The 25301-nt window shown below is 44.4% G+C and overlaps 1 protein-coding gene across 2 annotated transcripts; it reads left to right on the top strand.

Annotated features, from left to right (window-relative positions):
- The first annotated feature begins 261 nt into the window (after positions 1-261).
- On the top strand, positions 262-23653 carry RAB2B (RAB2B, member RAS oncogene family). Of its 2 annotated transcripts, none has more exons than XM_032234615.1 (8): positions 262-404; positions 7788-7859; positions 10924-10991; positions 11760-11842; positions 15255-15347; positions 20640-20751; positions 21563-21631; positions 23157-23653. In XM_032234615.1, the coding sequence occupies exons 1-8, from the start codon at positions 359-361 to the stop codon at positions 23259-23261; spliced, it is 648 nt and encodes a 215-aa protein (XP_032090506.1). In that variant the 5' UTR covers positions 262-358; the 3' UTR covers positions 23262-23653. The 2 variants fall into 2 exon arrangements, with proteins under 2 accessions (XP_032090506.1, XP_032090507.1); XM_032234616.1 differs by lacking the exon at positions 262-404 and adding an exon at positions 498-678.
- The last annotated feature ends 1648 nt before the right edge of the window (positions 23654-25301 follow it).

Here is a 25301-nt window from a genome sequence, read left to right as displayed (position 1 = left end):
TCCCTTCGGGCGCCGTTTAAGGCGACGAGCCTGGAAGCGGCTCCAATGCCTCGACGGGCGGCAAAAAGGGGGCAAAGGAAACACGCTAGAGCGGCCGCCGCCGCGCCGCCTTCGGGAAGCCGGCGGATGTGACGTCGAAGCCAACGGTTCCATTGTGAAGGGGGGCGAAGGCCGTGGATTTGGAACTTCCGCTTGGTCCTAGAGCGCCGCTGCCTGCCTTTCGAAGCCGACTAGACAAAGGGTTTTTTTTTTAAATCCCTTTAGCTTTCATTCAAAGGAAACCGGAAAAGGAAAACCAGAGCGTCCTAGTGGGGATGAGAGCGGCGGTTGGGGCCGGGCTTCCGGGGCCTTCGGCGCCATGTCCTATGCCTACCTTTTCAAATACGTTATCATCGGGGACACCGGTAGGGGAGGGGCTGAGGGGGGGTCCTAAGGCTTGGGGGGGGGCGCTTTGGGTGGGGGGATGATGGCGAGACTGGGGGCGGCGTTCAGTGAAGCTGCTTCCTCACCCCAGGGTCGTGCCAGGACCGTGGTTGCATTGGCATCAGAACGTGGTTAAATCTAGGTTAGGTTTTGCTGATCTCTAAATCCCAGGTTTTGTGGATCTGGCCTCATTCAGTCCCCAGGTTAACCAAGATTGGACCCAGAGGGAAGAAATGGACATTGAATCTATAACAGGTAGTCTAATCTAACCATACAGGTCGTCCTCGGTTTACAACACTTCATTTAGTGACCGTTCAACAATGGCATGAAGTTAAGACGGCACTGAGAAAAATCTGACTTATGACCGTTTTTCACACTTGACGGCCTTTGCAGCATCCCCACGTTCCCAGGATCAGAATTCAGAGGTTTGGCAATTGACCCGTATTTATGGCGACCGCAGGTTCCCAGATCCCCCTTTGGAACCTTCTGACAAGCCGAAGTCAATGGGGCAGTCAGATTCACTTAACAACTGGGTCATCCCCTTCACTACTTCAATGATTCACTTAACAACTGTGGCAGAAAATGTCGTAAAACGGGGTAAAACTCACTGAACAAATGCAACGGAAATTTTAGACTTGGTTGCAGTCGTAAATCAAGGACCGTGTGGCTGAGTTAACAACTGCAGTAATTCACTGAAAAACAGTTGGCGGGAAAGATCGTAAAATGCAGGCAAAATTCACTTAACAAATTCATTTAGCAGCAGAAATTTTGGGCCCGATTGTGGTCGTTAAATCAAAGAGCATGTGACTAACAACAATTTGGCTTAAATTTACTTAAACATGATGGCAGAAAAGGTCGTTAAATGCAGCAAAGTTGACTGAACAAATGTCTCACTTAGCAACAACAATCTTGGGTTTAACTCATAAGTTGTGGACTGAACATTGTTTCCCATTTTGGCCACTGCATTCTGGAAGTTCACACAAAGTAGCCAAATTTGAGGAAAAACTGTTCTGCAAGTCATCTTAGACTTAAAACCATTCATGTAGTGACTTCAAAGTTACAGTGGCACTTCAGTTGTTCACGCTTATGACCTTTGCAACATTCCCATGGTCACGTGATCAAATTTCAGAATTGGCCAAGAGAAGGTCAATGGGGAAACCAGATTTACTTAACAATCATGTTAGTAATGTAACCATTGCAGTGATTTACTTAACAGTTGTGTCAAGAAGGATCACAAAATTGTGCAAAACTGACTTAATTGTCCTGCTTATAAATTTTGGGCTCAATTATCGTAAGTCGAGGACTTCCTGTATACAGTCATTCCTTTTACAGTACGTACCTCTCCCAACGCTGCTTTTAAATCTCCCAAGATTCCTGATAAGATTACAAGTATAAAACAATCACAGCAAAGTTATACCTGGTTGAAACAAATGTAACCTTTCTTCTGTTTATAGTTTAGTATTTTATCTCTAGGCTAAGAGACACAATAGCAGGTCTATTAAAAGATTAAGAAATGAACCATTTAAAGTTACCACTTTAATGATTAATACAGAGAGAAGTCACTAAATATATAAACACCCTTTTAGAGCCCTGCCATAGAGCTTTATGCACACACACAAACACACACACATATGTTGCATGTGTGCTGATAACACAAATGCAACTCAAATGTAACAAAGGCAACCTAAAAAAAATGGCTTTCTGCTTGGATGGCTCTTAGGGTGAGCCAAAAGACAGAAAAAGGGAAGTGTTTGTGTGCATGTGTGTGTGTGTATGTATGTATGTATATATGTATGTATGTACGTATGTATGTGTATATATATGTGTGTGTGTGTGTGTTGCATTTGTGCTGATAAATACTAAACACTAAATACATATTGAAATACACTAAATACACTTGAGAGACCGCCTGCTGCCAATTACCTCCTCTAGACCGATTAGATCCCACAGATTAGGCCTCCTCCGAATTCCATCCGCCGGCCAGTGTCGACTGGCGACTACCCGGAGGAGAGCCTTCTCTGTGGCCGCTCTGACCCTCTGGAACGAACTCCCCGTGGAGATTCGAACCCTCACCACCCTCCAGACCTTCCGCAAAGCCCTTAAAACCTGGCTATTCCGACAGGCCTGGGGCTAAAAAGCTTCTACCCCCTTCTCGAATGGTATGACTCTTGTGTGTTTTAAATTATGTATTGTTGCGTGTCGTTTTAATTTTTGTCTGCATCCCTCTCCCTTGGCTGAGTTGTGAGCCGCCCTGAGTCCCCTTCAGGGGAAAAGGGCGGCTTATAAATAAAATAAACATTCAAACATTCAAACAACACATATATAGACATATATAGACATATATAGACATATATAGACATATACATATATACATATATACATATATACATATATACATATATACATATATACATATATACATATATACATATATACATATATACATATATACATATATACATATATACATATATACATATATACATATATACATATATACATATATACATATATACATATATACATATATACATATATACATATATACATATATACATATATACATATATATATATATATATATATATATATATATATATATATATATCGCTCTCTCTCTCTCTCTCTGTATGTACACACTTGGCACACACATGACATACTCCCTAGAAAGAAATACTGGGGATAAGACACTCCTAACACCCCTTGGGGTGTGGGTTCTGTTAAGTTGCAGCCTGTTGTGCCTTGAAATGGCTTCTACTATACCACTCTAACATGGCTTCTTCTGTACAGTGCAATGGAGTTGCCATGGTAATGGCTTCACAGTACTACACAAGGGGGCTCCCTCTGGTAAGGGGAAAAAAATCCAATATTAGAAATTAAATTTGGCCCGGACATTTTAATACCCCAATAAGAGAATAGTTGAACACCGGGTTTTCAGCTAGTGTGTGTGTATATTCTTGTTAGTTGCGAAGCCATGTCCGACCCATCGCGACCCCATGGACAGCATTTCTTCAGGCCTTCCTGTCCTCTACCATCCTCTAGAGTCCATTTAAGCTCACACCTACTGCTTCAGTGACTCCATTCAGCCACCACATTCCATCGTCCCCTTCTTTTTTGGACCTCAATCTTTCCCAGCATGAGGCTCTTCTCCAGTGAGTCCTTCCTTCTCATTAGGTGGCCAAAGTATTTGAGTTTCATCTTCAGGATCTGGCCTTCTAAAGAGCCGTCATGGTTGATCTCCTCTAGGACTGACCAGTTTGATCGCCTGGCAGTCCAAAGGACTTGCAGGAGTCTTCTCCAGCACCAAGGTTCAAAGGCCTCAATTCTTTGGCTCTCAGCCTTTCTTATGGTCCAACTTTCACAGCCATCCATTGAAACTGGGAAAACCATAGCCATGATTATACACACTTTTGTTGGCGGGGTGATGTCTCTGTTTTTTACTGTGCTGTCTAGATTTGTCATAGCTTTCCTCCCCAGGAGCAAGCGTCCTTTAATTTCTTGGCTGCACTCCCCATCTGCGGTGATCCCCATCTGCTGTTATATCTATCTATCTATCTACCCACCTACCTACCTACCTACCTACCTTTTCCTTTCTTTCTCTTAGTTCCATCCTTCCCTTTTTTCCTTTTCTTCTCCTTCCTTCTTTCCTTTCGTCCTCCCTTTTCTTTTCCCTTCTATCTACCATCTACTTATCCACACACACAGACACAATATACTCCCTCCCTCTCCATCTGTCTCTCTCTCTCTCTCCCTACCTACCTACCTACCTACCTATCTATCTACCTATCTACATCTATATATATCCCTACTTACCATTTTCCAGCTAATTTGTGATTAAGGTGCTATGTTAGAAACGGAAAGGCAGGATCATATAACATATAACATCTGCTGTTATATCTATCTATCTATATACATACATACATACATACATACATACATACATACATACATACATACATTTTCATTCATGCAGAACAAATATAAATAAATAAATGGATGCATATTGTGCTCCTCTTGCATAGCATATAGTGTAGCACAGCATAATAAGTTGGAAGGGATCTTGGAGGTCATCTAGTCCAGTGGTCCCCAACATTTTGGGCACCAAGGGCCCGGTTCCATGGACAGTGGTTTTTCCACAGACCCAAAAGGCCGTGGTTTTTTTGTACTGCCTGCAACCCATGGATGGGGCTTTGCTTGTTTACACAGCCTAGTTTCTGACATGCCCGTTGGAGACCCTGATCTAGCCCGAACCCCTGCTCAACCAGGAGGGTCTGTACCAGGGGTGTCAAACTCGCAGCGTCATATTGTCATCACATGACGTATCACAACTTTTTTTTTCCCTTCACTCAACTGGGGCTGGGGGTGGCCAGCCTGTGATCTATACCAAGGATCTATTACTATTCTTCTCATCCTTCCTAATGCCTATCTCTTCCCACATATGACAATAGCCATGTTGCTTGTACCTTTACAATTTATATTGTTTTATTTGTTTCCTAGTATGATTTGATTACTTATTAGTAACCTATGACTATCACTAAGTGTTCCATCTTATGATTCTTGATGAATGTATTCTATTTCATTTTTCTTTATGTACACTGAGAGCTTATTCACCAAAGACAAATTCCTTGTGTGTCCAATCACACTTGGCCAATAAAGAATTCTATTCTATTCCTATTCTTCTCTTCCTTCCTAGTATCTCTCTTCCCACTTAGGACTATAACCATGTTGCCTGTATCTTTCAATTTTATGTTATTTTAATTTGATTGCTTATTAGTAACCTTGACTATCACAAAGTGTATCTTATTCTCAATGAATGTATCTTATGTACAAAGACAAATTCCTTGTGTGTCCAATCACACTTGGCCAATAAAGAATTTATACTATTCTATTCTATTCTATTCTTTTGGATCTCAGGGACCACTAAATTGATAATTTTAAATCCCGCAGACCACTAATATGATTATTTAAAAAAAAGAGAAATAGTATTTAGTGCAAGATAACAAACGCAAATAATTTTTCTACAGACCACCAAAATTTTCTCACGGACCACCAGTTGGTGACCGCTGATCTATACCATTTCAGACGAATGGCAGTCCAATCTCTTCTCAAAAGCCTTCAGTGATGGGGTACCCACAACTTCTGAAGGCAAGCCTGGTTCATTGTTCTCACCGTTAGGAAAGGCCGTCGTCGTTGTAGTTTGCTTCTCTCCTTGATTGGTTTCCATCCACTGCTTCTCATCTTGCCTTCTGGTGCTTTGGACAATAGTTTTCCTCCCCACATCTTTGTGACGCCCCTTAAATACTGGAACACAGGCTGACTCTGCAAACTGCTTAGTCTTAAGTGCTATTGTTATTCTAGCCGCTTTTCAAACACAATGTGAAAACCTTTGTTTCTCGGTAAAGATCAAGAATTGTTAGTAAGGTGGGGGATTGAGATGGGGTTAGCCAGGCTCCTAAACATGAACTCCTACAGAACAGAAGAATTGGAAGGGACTTTGGAGGTCTTCTAGTCCAAATTCAGGCAATTCCTCACTGTGCGATTCTGCTGCCAACTCCGATGGCTGCTGGCGGGCCACAACAGAGAGATTCTTTTTTTCCCCCCAGAAAATATTTTATTCTCTTACATACCATTTTAAGTATACATTAACATAATGGTTATTTTTCTTTACATTTATCATTCTTATGCATTTATTCTTTCATTTAATAGGTTATAATACACAGTTTGTATTGCTTTATTTACCATCCCTTCCTCCTGTTGTAACACCACCTTATTTTCCCTTTCTTTTCTCCCTCCCTTCTCTACTTTCTTCTTTCCTCTTCTCCTTTCCCTTCCTTCTTCCCTTACCTTTCTCCTACTCTTCCTCTTTCCCTCCCTACCCTCTCCTTCTCTTTCTCTCCATTCCATCCTCCTCCTAATGAGCCGAGGTGGCGCAGTGGTTAGAGTGCAGTACTGCAGGCTACTTCAGCTGACTGCTAGTTCGGCAGTTCGACTGTTCAAATCTCACCAGCTCAGGGTTGACTCAGCCTTCCATCCTTCCGAGGTGGGTAAAATGAGGACCCGGATTGTTGGGGGCAATATGCTGACTCCGTAAACCGCTTAGAGAGGGCTGAAAGCCCTATGAAGCGGTATATAAGTCTAACTGCTATTGCTATTGCTATCCTCTCCTTACCTCTTTCTTCTTTCCCCTGTCTTCCTTTCATTCTCTCCTCCTCTCTCCCTTTGTTTTCTATTAATGTAGGTGTCTCTTTCAGGTCTCAGTTTATGTTCCTTGGGATGGCATTTCCACAAACCCAAGTATAATTTAATATCATTTCTTAGTCCCTTACCTTCGATAATCTATCCTAACTATATTCCCCCCCCTTGTGTCTCTCTCTTGTATATATACTTATATATTTAATATTTTCTTTTCTGTTTTCCCCTTCTTCCCCCCTTTTTCCATTTAACCGTCTGGATTCTATTTCTTCTCCCTACTTTCTTTTCTAGTTTCCTTTCTCTAGACAATCATAAAATCTTCCCCATGTCTAGAAGTACTCTGATTCCTCTTTATCTTTTATTTTCATTGTCAACATATTCATTTTTAAGAGTGCAGAGAAGAGCAACAAAGATGTTAAAAAGATATGAAGAACAGTTGCAGGAACTGGGTATGTCTAGTTTAATGATAAGAAGGAATAGGGGAGACATGATAGCAATGTTCCAATATCTCAGGGGTTTCCACAAAGAAGAGGGAGTCATACTATTCTCCAAGGCACCTGAGGGCAGAACAAGAAGCAATAGGTGGAAACTAATCAAGGAGAGAAGCAACTTAGAACTGAGGAGAAATTTCCTGACAGTGAGAACAATTAATCAGTGGAACAGAAATTGCCTCCAGAAGTTGTGAATTCCTCAACACTGGAAGTCTTTAAGAAGATGTTGGATAGCCATTTGTCTGAAACAGTATAGGGTTTCCTGCCTAGGCAGGGGGTTGGACTAGAAGACCTCCAAGGTCCCTTCCCACTCTGCTATTGTATTGTATTGTATTTCTGCACAAGAGGGATTCTTTATGACTCACTTCAAAACAGAAGATTGCTTAGAAGGTTTTACCACACAAGAGTCCAAATATCTAATATGCAGAAAGACAGCAAAAACAGAATTTCAGAGTCTGCATTCAGTAAATGGAGAGCTTTCTAATACACTTCTAATTGTCCTATATCTCGGGGAAATGTGGTTTATTAAACACCGAGGGATTATAAAGATAAACAGGTATAGTTTGCACTGGTAAGTATAAATGCATCAGTAAATTGTTCCCTAGAGTGCCTCGGTTAGACACAAATCTCTTTTTTTAGCCAGAAGAGTTTACAATAATATTTTATCTTTTTTTTTTTAAGGTGTCGGGAAATCATGCCTCTTGCTACAGTTCACAGATAAACGGTTTATGGCTGTTCATGATTTGACAATTGGTGAGAATCAAAGCCAGATGGCTCTGTGAGTCTTGGGGAATCATAATTGTTGGAATTGTGCTTAGCTAGATGTCAATAGTGCCTTGGCCTTTCTAGGGCTGAGAGAAAGTGACCGGCCCTAGGGTGTGACTAGAGCGAGACTAAAACTCACGATCCCCCAGTTTATACCTTGGTACTTTTAAGCCAGTGTTTCTCAACCTATGCAGCTTTTATGTTGTATGGACTTCAACTCCCAGTATTCCCAGGCTAGCATTGGTGGCTGTGGAATTCTGGGAGCTGAAGTCCAGAAAGTTGAGAAATACTGCTTTAACTACTACACCATACCGACTCACATATACATACATACATACATACATACATACAGACATACATACATACATACATAAAATCTCCAAGATAGATAACAGCTCAGGTTCTTTTTTAATGAAACCAGAATAGGATAGATAAGAACTGATGTAACATCTGCTTATCCCGCCCTTCAAAATCAATTCACAACATCAACATTTTGCGATGTATTACACACAAGAGTTACTCATTGATTTCTGGATTAGTAGAGTCTGTAGCAGCGGTTCTTAAACTGGGCGCAGTTACTCCCAACAGGGTCATTTGGGCATCCGGCATTCGGGGGGGGGGGGGTAAACGGGAACCATTTGTAATGGTTCGTTTACGAGTTTGAACATCCAGTTTGAAACTGTTGTCACTCAGATGTTTGTTTAAAACCGTGTTTTTCAAACTCAGCAACTTTTAAGATAGGTGGATTTGAACTTTCGGAATTCCCTAACCAGCGAGGAATTTCTTCTACAGTATATGGCAATGATGGCGAACCGTTTCGGCACCGAGCGCCGAAAAGGGAGATCGGCCACTCGTCTGGGCTGCGACCCAGAAGAAGAGCTGCCCAGGGGGCATGTATGCGCTGGAAAATGAGCTTCTGGTTTCTGCTTCACACAGGCTAGCAAGTCTACCGATTACTGGCATGCATGCTACAATCAGCTTTGCCGGCACGCGTGCTCACTTCGGAAAACAGAAGACAGGCTCTTCCAGTTTCCGGCACTGCTGCATCCACAAAGCTGATCGTCGCATGAGCATGAGTGCCAGAATCCCAGAAGAACGGGCAATGCCACGCATGACAGGCGGCATGGCTCCGCGTGCCACTTCGGGCACGCGTGCCGTAGGTTGGCCATCACAGGTATGTGGGAAAAGGTGATAGCAAAGAAAGAAGCCAGGATCATGAAAGAGGGACGTAGGTTGAATGAGCGCACAGAGTTAGGTGTGATTTCAAACCAGCTGATTCAAGATGCTAAAGCATCAATGCTTTTCCCTTACCTTCTGTTTCCCTGATGCACTAGGTAATGAGTCTTAACTTCAAAAAAGTAGCCTGCTCTCCCACTTTCGAGATGGGCTTAAATCTAAATTTCCCAACACCTGGTGTCCGTGACTCTGTGGTTATTTCTTCTTTTGTTCTTGTACTTCTGCTTGTTGAATTCTTCATTTCACAAACTCTTCCACATTCTGTTCCTTCCTGCCTTGCTCTAGATCTATAATGGCGAACCTATGGCACACGTGCCACAGGTGCAACATGGAGACCTTTGTCAGGGTGCACGCTGGCCAGCTGATTTCGAACTTTTGAAGCCATTTTTTTGCCGGACCTACGGGCAAACCGGAAGTTCAGGAACAGGGTTCCACCACAAAACCGTGCTCAACTAAACTGCGTCCGACTAAACCACGTCGCTGACGTCATCAACAGGGCAAGAACAGCGCGGAGACAGAAGCATGCTGTAAACCCTAAACCTAAAATTAACCCCTAAACCTAATCCTAAACCTAACCCTTAACCTAACCCTAAACCTAACCCTTAACCTAATCCTAACCCTTAACCTAACCCTAAACCTAACCCTAACACTTAACCTAACCCTAAAGCTAACCCTTACCTTAAGTTGAATCGGCTTGCTTTCAAAGCACTATTTAAAGCGCCCTTCTTTCTCCGCGCTGGCTGTTGTCGCCCTGTTGATGACATCAGCGACGCGGTTCAATTGGGCGCGGTTTAGTCGAGCGCGGTTTTGACAGGTCACGCAGGAACAGACTCCCGGTTTGCTCATAGGGCTGGTTTTAGCTCTCCGGAGCCTTCAGGAGGCTTCCCTGAACACTCCAGAGGGCTAAAACCAGCCCTACAAGCAACTTGAAAGTGAGTTCCGGTTTGTTCGTAGGGTCGTTTTTTGCTCTCCGGACCCTTCAGGGAAGCCTCCGGAGAGCTAAAACTGGCCCTATGAGCAAACCGGAAGTCCGTTCCCGAACTTCCAGTTTGCCCGTAGGGTCAGTTTTTCATGCTCCGGAGGCTTCAGGGAAGAAGCTGAAGCCTCTGGAGGGCGTCCCGGGGGTGGGGGGCTAGTTTTTGCCCTCCCCAGGCTCCTATAAAGGCTCTGGAGCCTGAGGAGGGAGAAAAAAGCATGCCAAAAGGGGGGGGGGGAGTGCTGGTCGTGTACGCATGCGGGCTGGGGTGTGTGCAAAGCATTATAGGTGTGGCACTCCCGCGCACGACCCCCCCTGCACTCTCCCCGCTTTTGGCACGCAAGCTAAAAAAGGTTCGCCATCAGTGTTCTAGATCCATGATGTCGAACCTACGGCACGCGTGCCAGAGGTGGCATGTAGGGTCCTCTTCTTGGGCACGCGCACCTTCACCAGCTGCTCTTCTGGTTTCAAGCGCGCACACAGAAAACGGCCTAAAATGGCCTGGAAATAGTCTTAAAACCGCCCAGAAAATGGCCTGAAAATCGCCTGGAAAACGCCGTAAAAACAGCCCGAAAAATGGCCACAAAACAGGCATACACGCGCCAGCCAGTTGGTCTTCAGGTTTCTGATGCTCTGCCGTGTGCCCATGCATGCACATGCACGCGAGTTCTGATTTGGGTACTTGGTCCTGAAAAGCTTCACCATCGCTGCTGTAGATTCCCAACCCCTTCACTCCCGCCGTCCTCTTCCTTATCAAAGTCTGGATCATGCCAAGAAAGGGGTACAGTGTAACAAGGCCAGTTCCACGTTGAATTAATTCCTCTTCCATTTCCCCACCAGGGGTAGAGTTCGGGGCACGGATGATTACCATTGAAAACAAAAAGATCAAACTGCAGATTTGGGATACGGTGAGCAACCCCAGATGCCTTTTCTGGGGAAGGGGGGTGGTAGGGAGTGTGGAAGAGACAGATTGAGTGGGATTGGATTGTCCCGAAGGAGCAAGGAGCATTTGCAGCGACCCTCCTGTTCTGACCTAGGCTTCCTGAGACAGTAAAAAGCACGTGCTTAGTCCCCCCCAAACCCTCTTTTTATTCCAAAGGCTGTGAAGGACTCACCCATAGTGAGTCACAAATAGTTTGTAAAGAGTCTGTTACTGTAACAAGAGTTTGTTACAGTCTTTCGGGATAAGGCTGATAAGCACCCACCTTTATCTCCCTTGAAACCCTGCCTAATTGGTAATTAGCTTGTCAAGGCCACATGGAGCACAGAGTCAACACAGAGCTTCAGAATCTAAACCGACCAGAACGAACAAAGTTTCATCCTGCGAAGGCATCCATGCCTTTACTCCTCCTTTATGTCTTATGGGAGGGGGCCATTCATCTCCAAGCCTTACTGCCGAGTTGTCTCTGCGCATGTGCACACTGGGAACAGGCTCCCCCTGTTCATCTGCCTCGCTAATGTCTGATTCTGGAGGCTCCGGAAGCAGCACAAAACTCCCAGATGGCCCTGGCCTCCTCTCTACCTCTGATGCAGAGCTCTCGTCCGAGCCTTCCCCAGACTCCAGGACTGGCCCATCTTCCTCCCCAACCTCCACACTGTCCAAATCTGCTTCCAGCTCTGCTGGCCGACCACAACACCTGATGCGTAATTCTGTGTGCTTCTCTTTTGCTCCAAAGGCTGGCCAGGAATCCTTCCGTTCGATCACCCGCTCGTATTACCGAGGAACAGCCGGGGCGCTCTTGGTCTATGACATCACCAGGTGAGGCCCAACCACAACGCGCAACCTAGAAGTGGATCGGGATTTCACTGTTTAGCCCGGTTGTGCTGCCCCAGCAGTATATAGCTAGTGTAGGAATTAAGAACCATCTCCTTTAAGAAACTACCTCATGGGAAATTTAGGCAGAGACTGCCTTTTGGGAAATGTAGTTCTATGACATGTGATCATATCTGTGTTTTTGATTGGCCACTAGGGCATTGTGCTTGCATGCAAAGTTTATAGCCGGTCAGTTTAAATGCCTTTGTGAACTGTAGTGTTTGTATCTCCGCTCAACATGGGAGTGAAATCATCATCTTTTTACACGAGGTGATGGGACAGATTATGGAAAGTCAGAAGTATCTTAACACTGAACTGTAAGTTTTGCTATTAAGAATGCCTGATAATAAACTTGATCTGAACGAGATTCCTAAGCGTGAAGTTAACTGCATGCCCCAAGCAAGCCTACAACGCTCAAGGCAGAACACCAGTGATTCCCAATGTTTTGGTTTGGATGACCATTGATGGTCTGGCAGGTCCTTGCAGGTCATCCAGTTAAGCTGCCAGAATGATTTGGATAGAGCAATGAAGGAAAAAGGAGGAAAGGAAGGAAGAAGAAAGGAGAATGAAGAGGGAAGGGAAAAGAAGAGGGAAGGAAGGAAGGTTATAATGAGGGAAGGAGGGCCTCTGGGAAGTTCTGAGTACATGGCCACCACAGGTGCCCCTGACACAAGTCCATTCTATTCTATTCAATTCTCATTTCATTCCATATTTTCTGTTCTGTTCTCTTGTACTCTATTCTATTCTACCCTACATTCCATTCTTCTTTCCATCTATTCTGTTCTACTCTACTCTACTCTCCATTCCATTCTTCTTTCCTTCTGTTCTGTTCTGTTCTACTCTACTCTACTCTACTCTCCATTCCATTCTTATTTCCATCTCTTCTATTCTGTTCTACTCCATTCTACTCAACTCTACTCTCCATTCCATTTTTCTTTCCATCTATTCTATTCTGTTCTACTCTACTCTACTCTACTCTCCATTCCATTCTTCTTTCCATCTATTCTATTCTGTTCTACTCTCCATTCCATTCTTCTTTCCATCTATTCTGTTCTACTCTACTCTACTCTCCATTCCATTCTTCTTTCCATCTCTTCTACTCTACTCTACTCTACTCTACTCTACTCTCCATTCCATTCCATTCCATTCTTATTTCCACTTCTTCTATTCTGTTCTACTCTATTCTACTCAACTCTACTCTCCATTCCATTCTTCTTTCCATCTATTCTATTCTGTTCTACTCTATTCTATTCTACTCTACTCTACTCTCCATTCTTATTTCCATCTATTCTATTCTGTTCTACTCTACTCTACTCTCCATTCCATTCTTCTTTCCATCTATTCTATTCTGTTATACTCTACTCTACTCTCCATTCCATTCTTATTTCCATCTATTCTATTCTGTTATACTCTACTCTATTCTCCATTCTCATACCGTTGTTTACTACTGTTTCCTGCATCTTTCTCACACTACCTTCTGTTAGAGCAGTGAACTACCCTAATTCTTACGTGATTTGATGTTAATGCCTTATTTTACTGTAACAAGGAGAGTCGGAAGTCAATACTTCTTTTTCTTTCCCTATCTTTCCTCAATTTCCTTGCCCCTCCCCCCTCACTGCTCTTCTTTTTTACTTTTGTATTATATAATATTCTATAATTTAATTTTAAAAAAAGTTTTAAAAAAACTCCAAAGGGGTGGCTTAGCGTGCCAACAGGCGCCCCACTTAGATTAACTGAGTTGGATGGGACCTTATAGGTCTTCTAGTCCAAACCCCCGCTCAAGCAGGAAACCCTACACCATTTCTGACAAATGGCAATCCAATCTCTTCTTGAAAGTCTCAAGTGATGAAGCTTCCGAAACTTCCGAAGGCAACTTCTGTTCTGTGGGTTGATTGTTCTCACGGTTAGAAATTTTTTCTTTATTTTTAGGTTGAATCTCTCCTTGGTCAGTTTCCATCCATTATTCCTTGTCTGGCCTTCAGGTGTCTTGGAAAATGGCTTGAGTTTCCTCCTCTCTATAGCAGCCCCTCAAATATTGGAACATTGTTATCATGTCTCCCCTGGTCCTTCTCATCACTAGACTAGCTGTGCCCAGTTCCTGCAACCGTTCTTCATATGTTTTAGTCTCCAGTCCCCTAATCATCCTTGTTGCTCTTCTCTGCACTTTTTCTAGAGTCTCAACATGTTTTTTATAAACGTGGTGATTTGTTTGGTTTCTGCCCGGCACCTTGGCCAATGCTTTTACCTTGTTTAATTGTTCGATATTGCTTTGAAAAGTGGGAAGGAAGGGAACAAGGAAGGGTTTGAACAGACTTGGGGTCTCAGGCCCTTTATCTGAGGGACTTTTTCCCTCAGGGACTCTGGATCAGAGGTGGGCTCAGACCGGTTCGGCCGAGTAGGTAGTAGCGGCGCCATCTTGTTTTTTGCTTCTGCGCATGTGCAGAAGCATTTTTAAAAGTACTGAGGATGTGCACATATTGGGCATCAATACAATACAATACAATAGCAGAGTTGGAAGGGACCTTGGAGGTCTTCTAGTCCAACCCCCTACCTAGGCAGGAAACACAATACCGTTTCAGACAAATGGCTATCCAACATCTTCTTAAAGACTTCCAGTGTTGGGGCATTCACAACTTCTGGAGGCAACTTCTGTTCCACTGATTAATTGTCCTCACTGTCAGGAAATTTCTCCTCAGTTCTAAGTTGCTTCTCTCCTTGATTCGTTTCCATCCATTACTTCTTGTCCTGCCTTCAGGGGATTTGGAGAATAGTTTGACCCCCTCTTCTTTGTGGCAGCCCCTGAGATATTGGAAGACTGCTGTCATGTCTCCCCTGGTCCCTCTTTTCATTAAACTGGACATACCCAGTTTCTCAAGCGCACGCAGTGCATCCCTGAGCGAACTGGCAGTAGCAACAGCCGGAACTCACCCCTGCTCCGGATGCCAAGTGACAATGGAAGTGAAAAGAGCCGAGGTGGCGCAGTGGTTAGGGTGCAGTACTGCAGGCCACTTCAGCTGACGGTTATCTGCAGTTCAGCGGTTCTAATCTCACCGGCTCATGGTTGACTCAGCCTTCCATCCTTCCGAGGTGGGTGAAATGAGGACCCAGACTGTGGGGGTGATATGCTGACTCTGTAAACCGCTTAGAGAGGGCTGAAAGCCCTATGAAGCGGTATATAAGTCTAACTGCTATTGCTATTGCTATACTCCTCTCCAATCCCCTGTGTTCCTCCAGTGCAGAGTCTGGGGAGAAAGAAAGCTGGAGAGGATGTTTCTCCATGAAGCTAACCTTCTCAGCTTTGACCATTCTCACCTTCAATTTGACTTTTGCATTTTTTTTCCACCTTTACTCTTTGCAGGCGGGAAACTTTCAACCATTTGTATGCCTGGCTAGAAGATGCACGGCAGCATTCTAGTCCCCACATGGTGATTATGCTGATTGGCAATAAAAGGTAAGGATGGCTTCTGGTTTTTTCTTCCTTCCTGCCCACCCACCCACCAAAAGCCTACGAATCAATGCATGCCTGACTGTCTACGGTTCCTTCGACCAAAGCTATCTTTTCATGGCTTGCAACCAAGGGGGATAAAAATCAATGATTTTTTCTTTCAATTAAAGAAAAAAATCAGTTTTTTAAAAAATAAATAAATCGGACTTTATTAAAATTTAAATTGGAATTTTTTAAAATGATTTTTATCAAATTTATTTTTAAAAAATGCTTTTGGAGGGAACATCTACCTAAAGATACTTTTCTATTTAAGGCGCATTGGTAATTTGGTTTACTCGGTTGATTAAATGGAGCTTAGTTAGGTAGCATGAGGCTGTATATTCTGCAATATTGGGACTGTCGGTTGAGTCAACAGCGGATCAGAGGAGGAGCTGCTGCGGGATCAGAGACGACAGTGTTGTGGCCTGCCAGCAGTCAGCTGAGCTGGCAGCAGAGTAGGACAGTGAGGATGTTGGGGAGGAGCATGGGCCAGTCCTGGAGACTGGAGAACACTCAGGCGAGGGATCTGCGTAGGAGGCAGAGATGGGGCAGAGGCCGTCTGACAGTGATCAATTGCCTACAGAGCTAGACAACAGTGAGGAAGAAGAACAGCTGGAGCCTGTTCCCAGTGTGCGCATGCGCAGAGCTGCCAGAAGAAAAGAACAACTCAGAAACCAGGGTAGACTTGGGAGTAAAGTCACAGGTGGAAGGTGATTGGCCCCTCCCATAGGACATAAAAGAGGAGCGAAAGGGGAGGGGGCTTTTGCAGGAAACAGTTCTGTTGGTCGGTCGTTAGATTCATTTCAGGAGTGTGAAGATCTGTCCGTGAATCTCAGAGACTCTGTGCCCAGTCTTTCCTTACGCAGCACCTCATTTGGAAAATATTTACATGGCAGCTTTCCAAGATAGATGAGGTCTGTAGTCATAAATATTCCTTTGAAAGACTGTTTGCCAGGCCTTGGCTGAATGTGAATGCGAGGAATTCACATTCATTTAATAAAAGGGGTTTTGTCGGGATCAGGATTCTGCCTTGTGCTTTTTGAGGAAGCCTAGGTCAGAACAGACAGTTGCTCTTTTAAAAATTATGATTTCAAACAAGTTGACTGAAATCAAGGCTTTTTTCCTAGTGATTTAAATCGACTTGATTTAAATCAAATCTACCCTGGCTGCCACTGCAAAAGGGGAACCCACAATTTTGGAAACAGATGTAGCAGGAAGATAGATTGTCTAGGAGCAGCCTCCTTTGGGCATTTGAATCTGCACTTTCTATTTTATACAGCAGTATTTGTCACTTCTCTTAGGAAGATCCTTGGGGCCGTTTTCTTGCAGACGTTTCATTACCAAACTATGTAACATCATCAATGCCAGTAGGGCGTAGGGGATTTGCAGCGGGAAGGGCAACAGCTTCCTACAAGCATCTGATCACTTCGGGGATCAGGTGGTTTTTCTGTTCTCATGTTGCTCTTTGATCTCTGCATGTCAATTTTCTGCCCAGAAGTCCTTTCGGGCTGAAAGTGTTGTGGCAGCTCACAGCAGACGAGGATGATGAAGAGGTTGGGGAGGAACCTGGGCCAGCTCTGGAGTCTGGGGAAGGCTCTTCTGGATGCTCTGGGTCCGATGCAGAGATAGAGCGAAGGCCATCCAACATTTCCCAGCCAACGGATAGGCAGCTGCCTTTGGAAGCTGATATGAGCGAGGAGGAAGAACAGCTGGGCCTGATCCAGATGCATGTATGCACAGATGGAGGACAAGGAGTTGACTTGGGAAGCAAAGCACACATGGATGCCGAATGGCCCCTCCCTGGCTGGGGAATAAATAGAAGGAAAGGGGAGTGGTGGTCGTAGGAGACAACAGTTCATATTTCTGAAGATTTGGGTCATCATGTTTCGTGCCACAGAGATCGCTTGCTAGAACTTAATTTGCAGCCTTTTGGCTGGGAGCTCACGGCCTTTCAATTATCACAAGGAACTGATAAGGTGTGTTACTGCAGTTGACTCCTTGAAGGACTATTGCCTGGTCATTTCGGTGGATGAATGCAATTGATTCACAAGAGGTCAATTAAGAGGGGTTTTTCATGACCAGGAGTCTGTTTCTTGCTTCTGCTAAGGCTGGGCCAGAACAGAAAGTCCCAAGGCAATTAAGAGACAGTTATATGAAGCAGACTCCTTCTCCTGACAAAACCCCTTTTTATTAAGCTAATGTGAATTCCTCTCATTCACATCTAGCAAAGTCCCAGCAAACAGTCTTTCAAGGGTGAATTGACAACCACAGACCTTATCACGCTTGGAGAGCTGCCAGGCCGATATCTTTGCAAATGCTGTACAAAAAAAAAAAAATTGGCAAGGAGTCTTTGAGAGTCACGAACAGATCTTCACATTAATGAAACAAACCAATTGTGTCCTGCAAACTCCACTCCCCTTTCGCTCCTCTTGCTTCTGGGGGGAGCCATTCACCATCCGCCTGTGTCTTTACTCCCCGAGCCAGCCCTTATTCCTTAGCTGTTCCCTTCTCCTGGCACATCAGGAACAGGCTCCAACTGTTCTTCTGCCCACTGATCTCCAACTCCAAAGGCAGCTGATAACTGTTTTTTTTTTTAAGTTTTATTGTTTTAATTAAACAAAAACACAAAAAAAGAATCATGTTTCGTTACATCTTGTAGAAAGCGTGTTGATTGGTTACAAATACGTTACAAATACGTGCGTTTATTCCACAATCATTACATATACTTCATTCAAATTGAATTGTACATTTTAAAATTTAATGTATTTTACTATCACTGTACCACAAATCTCATTTGGTTACAATTATTTAAACATGCTTTTATCTAAAATAATTTGTATTTAAAGACACAACCACCTACTGGCATACATTCGCAATCTCAATAAACCTCCAATGACTTTACACCTTTATAACATATTCTAAAACAAAGTCAGTTAGTAAAATATCTAAGCATTCCTTCCCCTTTCCCCCCCACCAACTCACAAATTAAGGCTTATGTCCAATTTACTTTTACTGGTACAACACACGTATAAATATGTGTTTTTGTGTGTGTGTGTGTTGCATTTGTGCTGATAAATAAATGGTTCTACCACAAATGCGCTAACGACAAAAGCGCGCCTGACTAAACCGTGATGACAAAACCACGCCGACAAAACCGCGCCGACGAATGAGCGCTGAAGCGTGCTGAAAACGGCGCGCCGACAGAAGCGCGCTGTAACCCTAACCCTAAATTTAACCCTAAACCTAACCCTAAACCTAAACCTTACCTTAACTTAAATCGCGCTTCTGTTGGCGCGCTTTTGTTGGTGCGCTGTTGTCGGCGCGCTTTTGACATCACGGTTTTAGCGCCGCGGTTTTGTCGGCGCGCTTTTGTCGTTCGCGCATTTGTCGGGTCACGAAATAAATAAAGGGAGACTAGTATAGATCTATTTCAAGCTATTTAGCTCTCATCAGCTAGCCATACCCTTACTGGGAATCTAAATAGATGAGAGCTAAATAGCTTGAAATAGATCTATACTAGTCTCCCTTTATTTATTTATCAGCACAAATGAAACACAAATGTAACAAAGGCAACAGTAAAAAATAATTGCTTTCTGTCATGATGGTCTCTTGTGATGAGCCGATAGACAGAGAAAGGAAGCAGTATGCTTCCTCCCATATTTGGGCATACCAGGGGTTTTGACACAATACATACATACATACATACATACATACATACATACATACATACAATCATTAAACATTATCCAGGCAGCTGATAACTGTTGATAACTAAAACAAACCCTTGTTTTATCCTCTAGTCCCCTAGTCTTCCCATTGCTCTTCTCTGCATTATTCTCTGTATTCTCTGTATTCTATGTATTAACGATGGTTGCCTTTTCCCTGGGTCATGTGACCTTTTGCGACCTTCTGCAAAGTCAGTGGGGGGAAGACCGATTCACTTAACAGCCATATCACTACTGCAGTGATGTGCAGTCAGGGGAGGCAGAGCCTGGTTCCACCACAAAACCGCGTTCGACTAAAGCGCGCTCGACGAAACCGCGTAGCTGACGTCATCACAGGGCGACAACAGCGCGGAGACAGAAGCACACTGTAAACACTAAACCTAAAATTAACCCCTAAACCTAAAACTAACCCCCCTAAACCTAATCCTAAACCTAACCCTTAACCTAACCCTAAACCTAACCCTTAACCTAACCCTAAACCTAATCCTAACCCTTAACCTAACCCTAAACCTAATCCTAACCCTAACCCTTAACCTAACCCTAACCCTAACCCTTAACCTAACCCTAAACCTAACCCTTAACCTAACCCTAAACCTAACCCTAAAGCTAACCCTAAACCTATCCCTTACCTTAAGTTGAATCGGCTTGCTTTCAAAGCGCTATTTAAAGCACCCTTCTTTCTCCGCTCTCGCTGTTGTCGCCCGGTTGATGACGTCAGCGACGCAGTTTAATTGGGCGCGCTTTAGTCGAGCGCAGTTTTGTCGTGCCACGCAGAGTCATCATGAAAAGAAAAAGTATGTAAAAGGAAAAAGGCTGAGGTAGTTGCTGCCAGAGTCACAGTGGCTGACTCTGCTTAGTGCTTAACTGTTTAAAAAAGTCTCTAAAAAAGAGCCCTCTACAGCTTTTGCCCGCTTTCTTGAAAGCGGCTTTTGCCACCCCGGCACTATTTCCAACCGCCTCTATGTCGGACATAGCTGCAGGGCGGCCAAAAGCCGCTTTATTTCTTTTTGCCTCACCAGCCATAAACCTCACTGCACGTCACTGCACTACTGTAATTTAAGAACTGTGGCGATTTGCAAAACTCACATAACAACTGTCTGGCTTTGCGACTTACATTTGGGTCTCAATTGTGATCGTACAGTAAGTGGAGGGCTACCTATAACCATTTTTTTTTGTACATGAGCGTGTTTCCTTCAGAGGTCCATCAAAGAGGGTTGAGGCCAGGCGGCTGAATTAACTGACTTTCAGATGGGGGTTTATCTGCATCATCATTGTTTCTTAGTTTGATCCTAAGCAGAAGCAGATAATTCTCTTTCTGGGCACAATGAGAATATATATTCTCTGAACAAAACTCCGCATTGGTGACAAGAAGGGCATTCGGCCAGTAAACACTGTGCTTGCTCTGTTCAGTTGCCCAGACTCCACCCTGCAAGGGATTATGGGGTCATTTAACGAAGACGATGGTCATTCTTTCTTTGAAGCTTTTCATGCTCTTATCCTCTCTTGACCGTTGTGTTTGCCTCTTTCCCTGTAGTGACATGGAGCATCGGCGGGTTGTACAGAAAGAAGAAGGGGAGGCTTTCGCCCGGGAACATGGCATGGTTTTCATGGAGACATCGGCAAAGACAGCAGCCAACGTGGAAGAGGTGAGCGTTGTGGCTCGTCAGGGGCCTGCGGAGCTGGTAGCAGATTCGGACAGTGAGGAGGTTGGGGAGGAAGATGGGCCAGGCCTGGAGTCTGGGGAAGGTTCTGATGAGGGCTCTGTGTCAGAGGCAGAGAGGGGGGCCAGAGCCCTATGCCAGTGATCATCTGCCTTCAGAGTCAGACATCAGTGAGGCAGAAGAACAGCTGGAGCCTCTTCTCAGTGTGCGCATGCACAGAGTTGCCAGGCGAAGGGAACAGCTAAAAAACAGGGGTCGACGGGAGTAAGGCCACAGGTGGACGATGAATGGCCCCTCCCAGAAGAAATAAAAGAGGAGCGAAAGGGGAGTGGAGTTTGCAGGAGGCAATTAGTTCGCTTCATTGGTTCGTGACTCTCCGAGACTCCTTGCCAAGTTCTGCAGATATCAGCCTGTCAGCTCTCCAAGCCAGATAAGGTCTGTGACCGTAAATCCTCCCTTGAAAGACTTTGCTGGATGTGAATGAGCAGAATTCACAGTCAATTAATAAAAGGGGGGGAGGGTTTGATCAGGACAAGGAGTTTGCTTCATGCTCTTGGGAGGCCTCGGTCAGAACAGTGACAATAAAAAAAATGTTGGAAACTCTGTGGTCGGAAATCCCAGCATAACTTCTTCTGAACCCGTCAGCCAGATGGTGGAGGATGTGGAATACCTTGTGGTCTCTTTCTTAAGTTTCAAATACCTCTTCTGATGAGAGATGAATTGGAGTCTATTTTCTAGCAGATTTTACCCTGATCTTGAATTTTTTCTTCTTTTTTTTCCCATTTGCCGTTCCCAGGCCTTTCTCAACACAGCCAAAGCCATCTACAGAAAGATCCAGCAGGGTGAACTTGACATTTCCAATGAGGTGAGCTGGACGGAAGCCTCTCGGGGTCGCGGCCAAACCCGTAGCCAGGAATTCCGTCATGGGACGGAGCCGCCTTATTAGAATTCATCAGGGAAGAGAAGCAACTTAGAACTAAGGGGAAAAAAATTTCCTGACAGGTAGAACAATTGATCAGTGGAACAACTTGCCTCCAGAAGTTCCCTCCCAGAGGCCTCCATGCAGCCTGTTTTTGGCCAATAAAGTGCTTCAGGAGGCATCCATCGTGTCTCCCCCACCAGCTCTAACCATAATCCCCCTCCCCACTAGTCCACGGTGGAGAATTAAAATAGCAATAGCACTTTAGATACCGCTTCATCAGTGGTGAAATCTATTTTTTTACTACCACTTCTGTGGGTGTGGCTTGATAGGCATGGCTTGGTGGGGTCATGTGACTGGGTGGATGTGGCTATGTAGTCACATAACTCGAGGATCAAAAGACAGAAACTCACTTTAACAATGTCCTGCTGGAGCAGGGTTGGACTAGATGACCTCCAGGACCCTTCCAGCCCTGGATTATCCTCTCAAGCTGCATCCAGTGCCAGGCTTGTAGTCCTTCCTTCCTCTCCATTTTCTTCCTTCCCTTCCTTTCTTTCTCTTTCTTTCTCCTTTCTTTCTCCATTTTTTCTTTCTCCCTTTTTTTCTTTCCTTCTTTCTCCCTTCTTTCCTTCTTTCTCCCTTTTTTCTTTCTTTCTCCTTTCTTTCTCCCTTTCTCCCTTTCTTTCTTTCTTTCTTTCTTTCTTTCTCCCTTGTTTCTTTCTCCCTTTTTTCTTTCCTTCTTTCTCCCTTGTTTCTTTCATTCTGTCTCCCTTCTTTCTTTCTCCCTTCTTTTTTTCCTTCTTTCTTCTTTCTTTCTTTCTTTCTTTCTTTCTTTCTTTCTTTCTTTCTTTCTCCCTTTCATTCTTTCTTTCTCCGCGCCCCCACAACCCTGTGCAAAAACGAACCACCACCCCGTTTGGGGAGAACCTGTAGCAAAAAACATGTTTAAAACATTTTTTTTTTAAAGTTCCAAAGATCAGCTGTGCGACATGCGATTGTTGGAACTTTTCTTTGTACCTTTTTTTTGTAGTATTTTTTTACTACCGGATCTGCGAACCAGTAGCATTTTTTTTTTACTACTGTTTCAGGTGAACTGGCACGAACCAGTAGCATTTCACCACCACCCCTTGCACTTCATAGTGCTTTTACAGCCCTGCCTAAGCGGTTTACAGAGTCAGCCTATTGTCCCCCAACAATCTGGGTCCTCATTTTACCCACCTGGGAAGGAAGGAAGGCTGAGTCAACCCTGAGCCTTGGGAGATTCGAACTGCCAAACTGCAGCTGACTGCCAGAGTCAGCTGAAGTAGCCTGCAGTACTGCCCTCTAACCACTGTGCCACCTTGGCTCGCTGATCTGGCCCTTGACGAAATCCAGTCAGACGCCCCTGGTGTAGAGTATAAGCTTTAGGTGGTCAGGACACCTTTGTTTTCGATGTTTCCATGTCTAAATCCCTTTTCTTCTCCCCTTCCAGGGAAACGGGATCAGGATCGGCTCTAAACAGCCAGCGGTTCTTTCGGCTGGGACATCCGTCCGCCCGGGACCACAAGGCTCTGGGGACCGATCGGGCTGTTGCTAAGTTTGCTTGAAATCCTGACCAGCGCACTGAGGCTGGGAACAAATAGAGGATGGTGCCTTGTATTTCTTATTCAAATGGCATTGGGGGGGAGGCAAGGATTTTCCAGTCTGGTTTTCCTTTCTCCTTTTGATATGAATTTGGGGTTCCCCTGAATCTAATCTTTGGTCTCCCCATCAAGGGCTGTCTGGCTTTTTCTTCTAGAAGGAAAAGTATTTATTTCCCTTCTCCAGTCTGGATTTATGTCAACAGTGACTTTTCTCCCCACTGTTGAAAACTTCCTTCCCTTGGACTCCATTAAATTTTGGGGGGATCTTCCAGGTTGCCATACCTGATTAATATTAATATTAAGCTGTGATGTACGCTTTCTCCGCTTCCTATTAAAAAGTTTTCACATTTGCCTTTATCTGGCTCTTTTTTCACGGGAAAGGGAAGGGAAGGATTATACCAAGGGTCAGGGATGTGACCTACATTGGAGGTGGAAAACACTAGGACAAGAATGAGATGTGGTCTCTCTAAGACAGGGGTCAACTCTGAGCTGCATATGGCTCTGGAGCTGCATGTGGCTTTTTCATCCCTCTGCTGTGGCTCCCTGTCGCTGGTCGGCTCCACAATTGATAGGGTTAGGGCTTTTAGGTGGGACAGGTAAAGGAAAAAGGATGCTGTGCTAGGATGAGACTCTATGGTGGAGGAAGCGGACTTCCGGGTGGCTTCTGAATTGAACTGGGGGGGGGGGGGGGCTTCCTGTTAGGACCTTTGTGGGTCTTTGAGTGTTTAAGGTTGCCGACCCCTGGACTATACAAAATGATTTGTTTCATGTTCTACCATGGCAGTTCTTTTAATGCAACTTTCCAACGGAGGAGGTTAGTCCTCGACTTAACCACTACGGTGGCCCGAGGTTGTGGCTAAGCAAAACAGCGGTTCAGCGAGCTTTTCTTCACTTTGCGACCTTCCTTGCCGCCATCATTAAGCAGATCGCCGCAGTCGTCGGGTTAGCAACACGGTGGTTGAGCGAAGGTGGCAAAATGTGATCGCCTAACTCCAGCACGCTGCCTCTGTCATAAATATAACCCTGGTTGCCAAGTGCCCAAATTTTGATCACTTGACAATGGGGATGCTGCAATGGACGTTAAGTGTGAAACATGGTCGTAAGTCACTTTTATTTCTGCTGTTGTAACTTTGACTGGTTACTAAACAAATAGCGGACTATCTCTTAAGTAAGAAAGGACTACAGAGGGGGAAAAAAACATTAAACCACAAGAGATTTTAAAGGCAAATCTCCATAGACATTTTTAAACGCAAGGTTTCGAAAATATGTGACAAACGTAACCAACATTTAAGGTTGCCTTTAATGACTCCTATTTAATTGTTCTTCAAGATCTTCAGCATGGTTTTTCCAGTATCAGCTGTCTGACTTCTTTTTCACTGGAGATACCAAAGGATCAGGACCAGGTTTAGAGGCGTTGATGCTGAGCTCTGTTGGAACAAACCTTGGGGTTTGGTTATTCTTGGTTGTTTCAGTTATTTCCAAAATAAAACAAGCTTGACCTATTGGTTAAGTTATGACAAAAACGTTCGGAGAATCAAATTGCAACCATATGCATTTATGTGAAAGTAATCGCTTATAGGACGTGCCGTAGGGATGCAGTGGCTTAGTAGCTAAGATGCTGAGCTTGTCGATCAGAAAGGTCGGCAGTTCAGCGGTTCGAATCCCTAGCACCGTGTAACGGAGTGAGCTCCCATTACTTGTCTCAGCTTCTGCCAACCTAGCAGTTTGAAAGCACGTAAAACAAGCAAGTAAAAAAATAGGGGGACCACCTTTGGCGGGAAGGTCACAGCTTTCCGTGCGCCTTTGGCATTTAGTCATGCCGGCCACATGACCACGGAGACGTCTTCGGACAGTGCTGGCTCTTCGGTTTTAAAATGGAGATGAGCACCGCCCCCTAGAGTCAGAAAAAACTAGCACATATGTGCGAGGGGACCTTTACCTTAATCATTGCAGCCCACCACCGATCACTTCTGAGTATACTTGATTATGCATTA

The sequence above is a fragment of the Thamnophis elegans genome, chromosome Z (genome assembly GCF_009769535.1).
Source record: "Thamnophis elegans isolate rThaEle1 chromosome Z, rThaEle1.pri, whole genome shotgun sequence".
Lineage (NCBI taxonomy): Eukaryota > Metazoa > Chordata > Lepidosauria > Squamata > Colubridae > Thamnophis > Thamnophis elegans.
Note: the sequence above shows the minus strand (reverse complement) of the source record. Positions and strands in the feature narration are given on the sequence as shown.

Bases quoted from the DNA above. Each gene is read 5' to 3' on its own strand.
- RAB2B (XM_032234615.1), top strand. From the start codon at position 359: ATGTCCTATGCCTACCTTTTCAAATACGTTATCATCGGGGACACCG. The intron at 7,860-10,923 runs GTGAGAATCAAA...TTTCCCCACCAG, and splicing joins TGTTCATGATTTGACAATTG to GGGTAGAGTTCGGGGCACGG. The intron at 20,752-21,562 runs GTGAGCGTTGTG...TGCCGTTCCCAG, and splicing joins CAGCAGCCAACGTGGAAGAG to GCCTTTCTCAACACAGCCAA.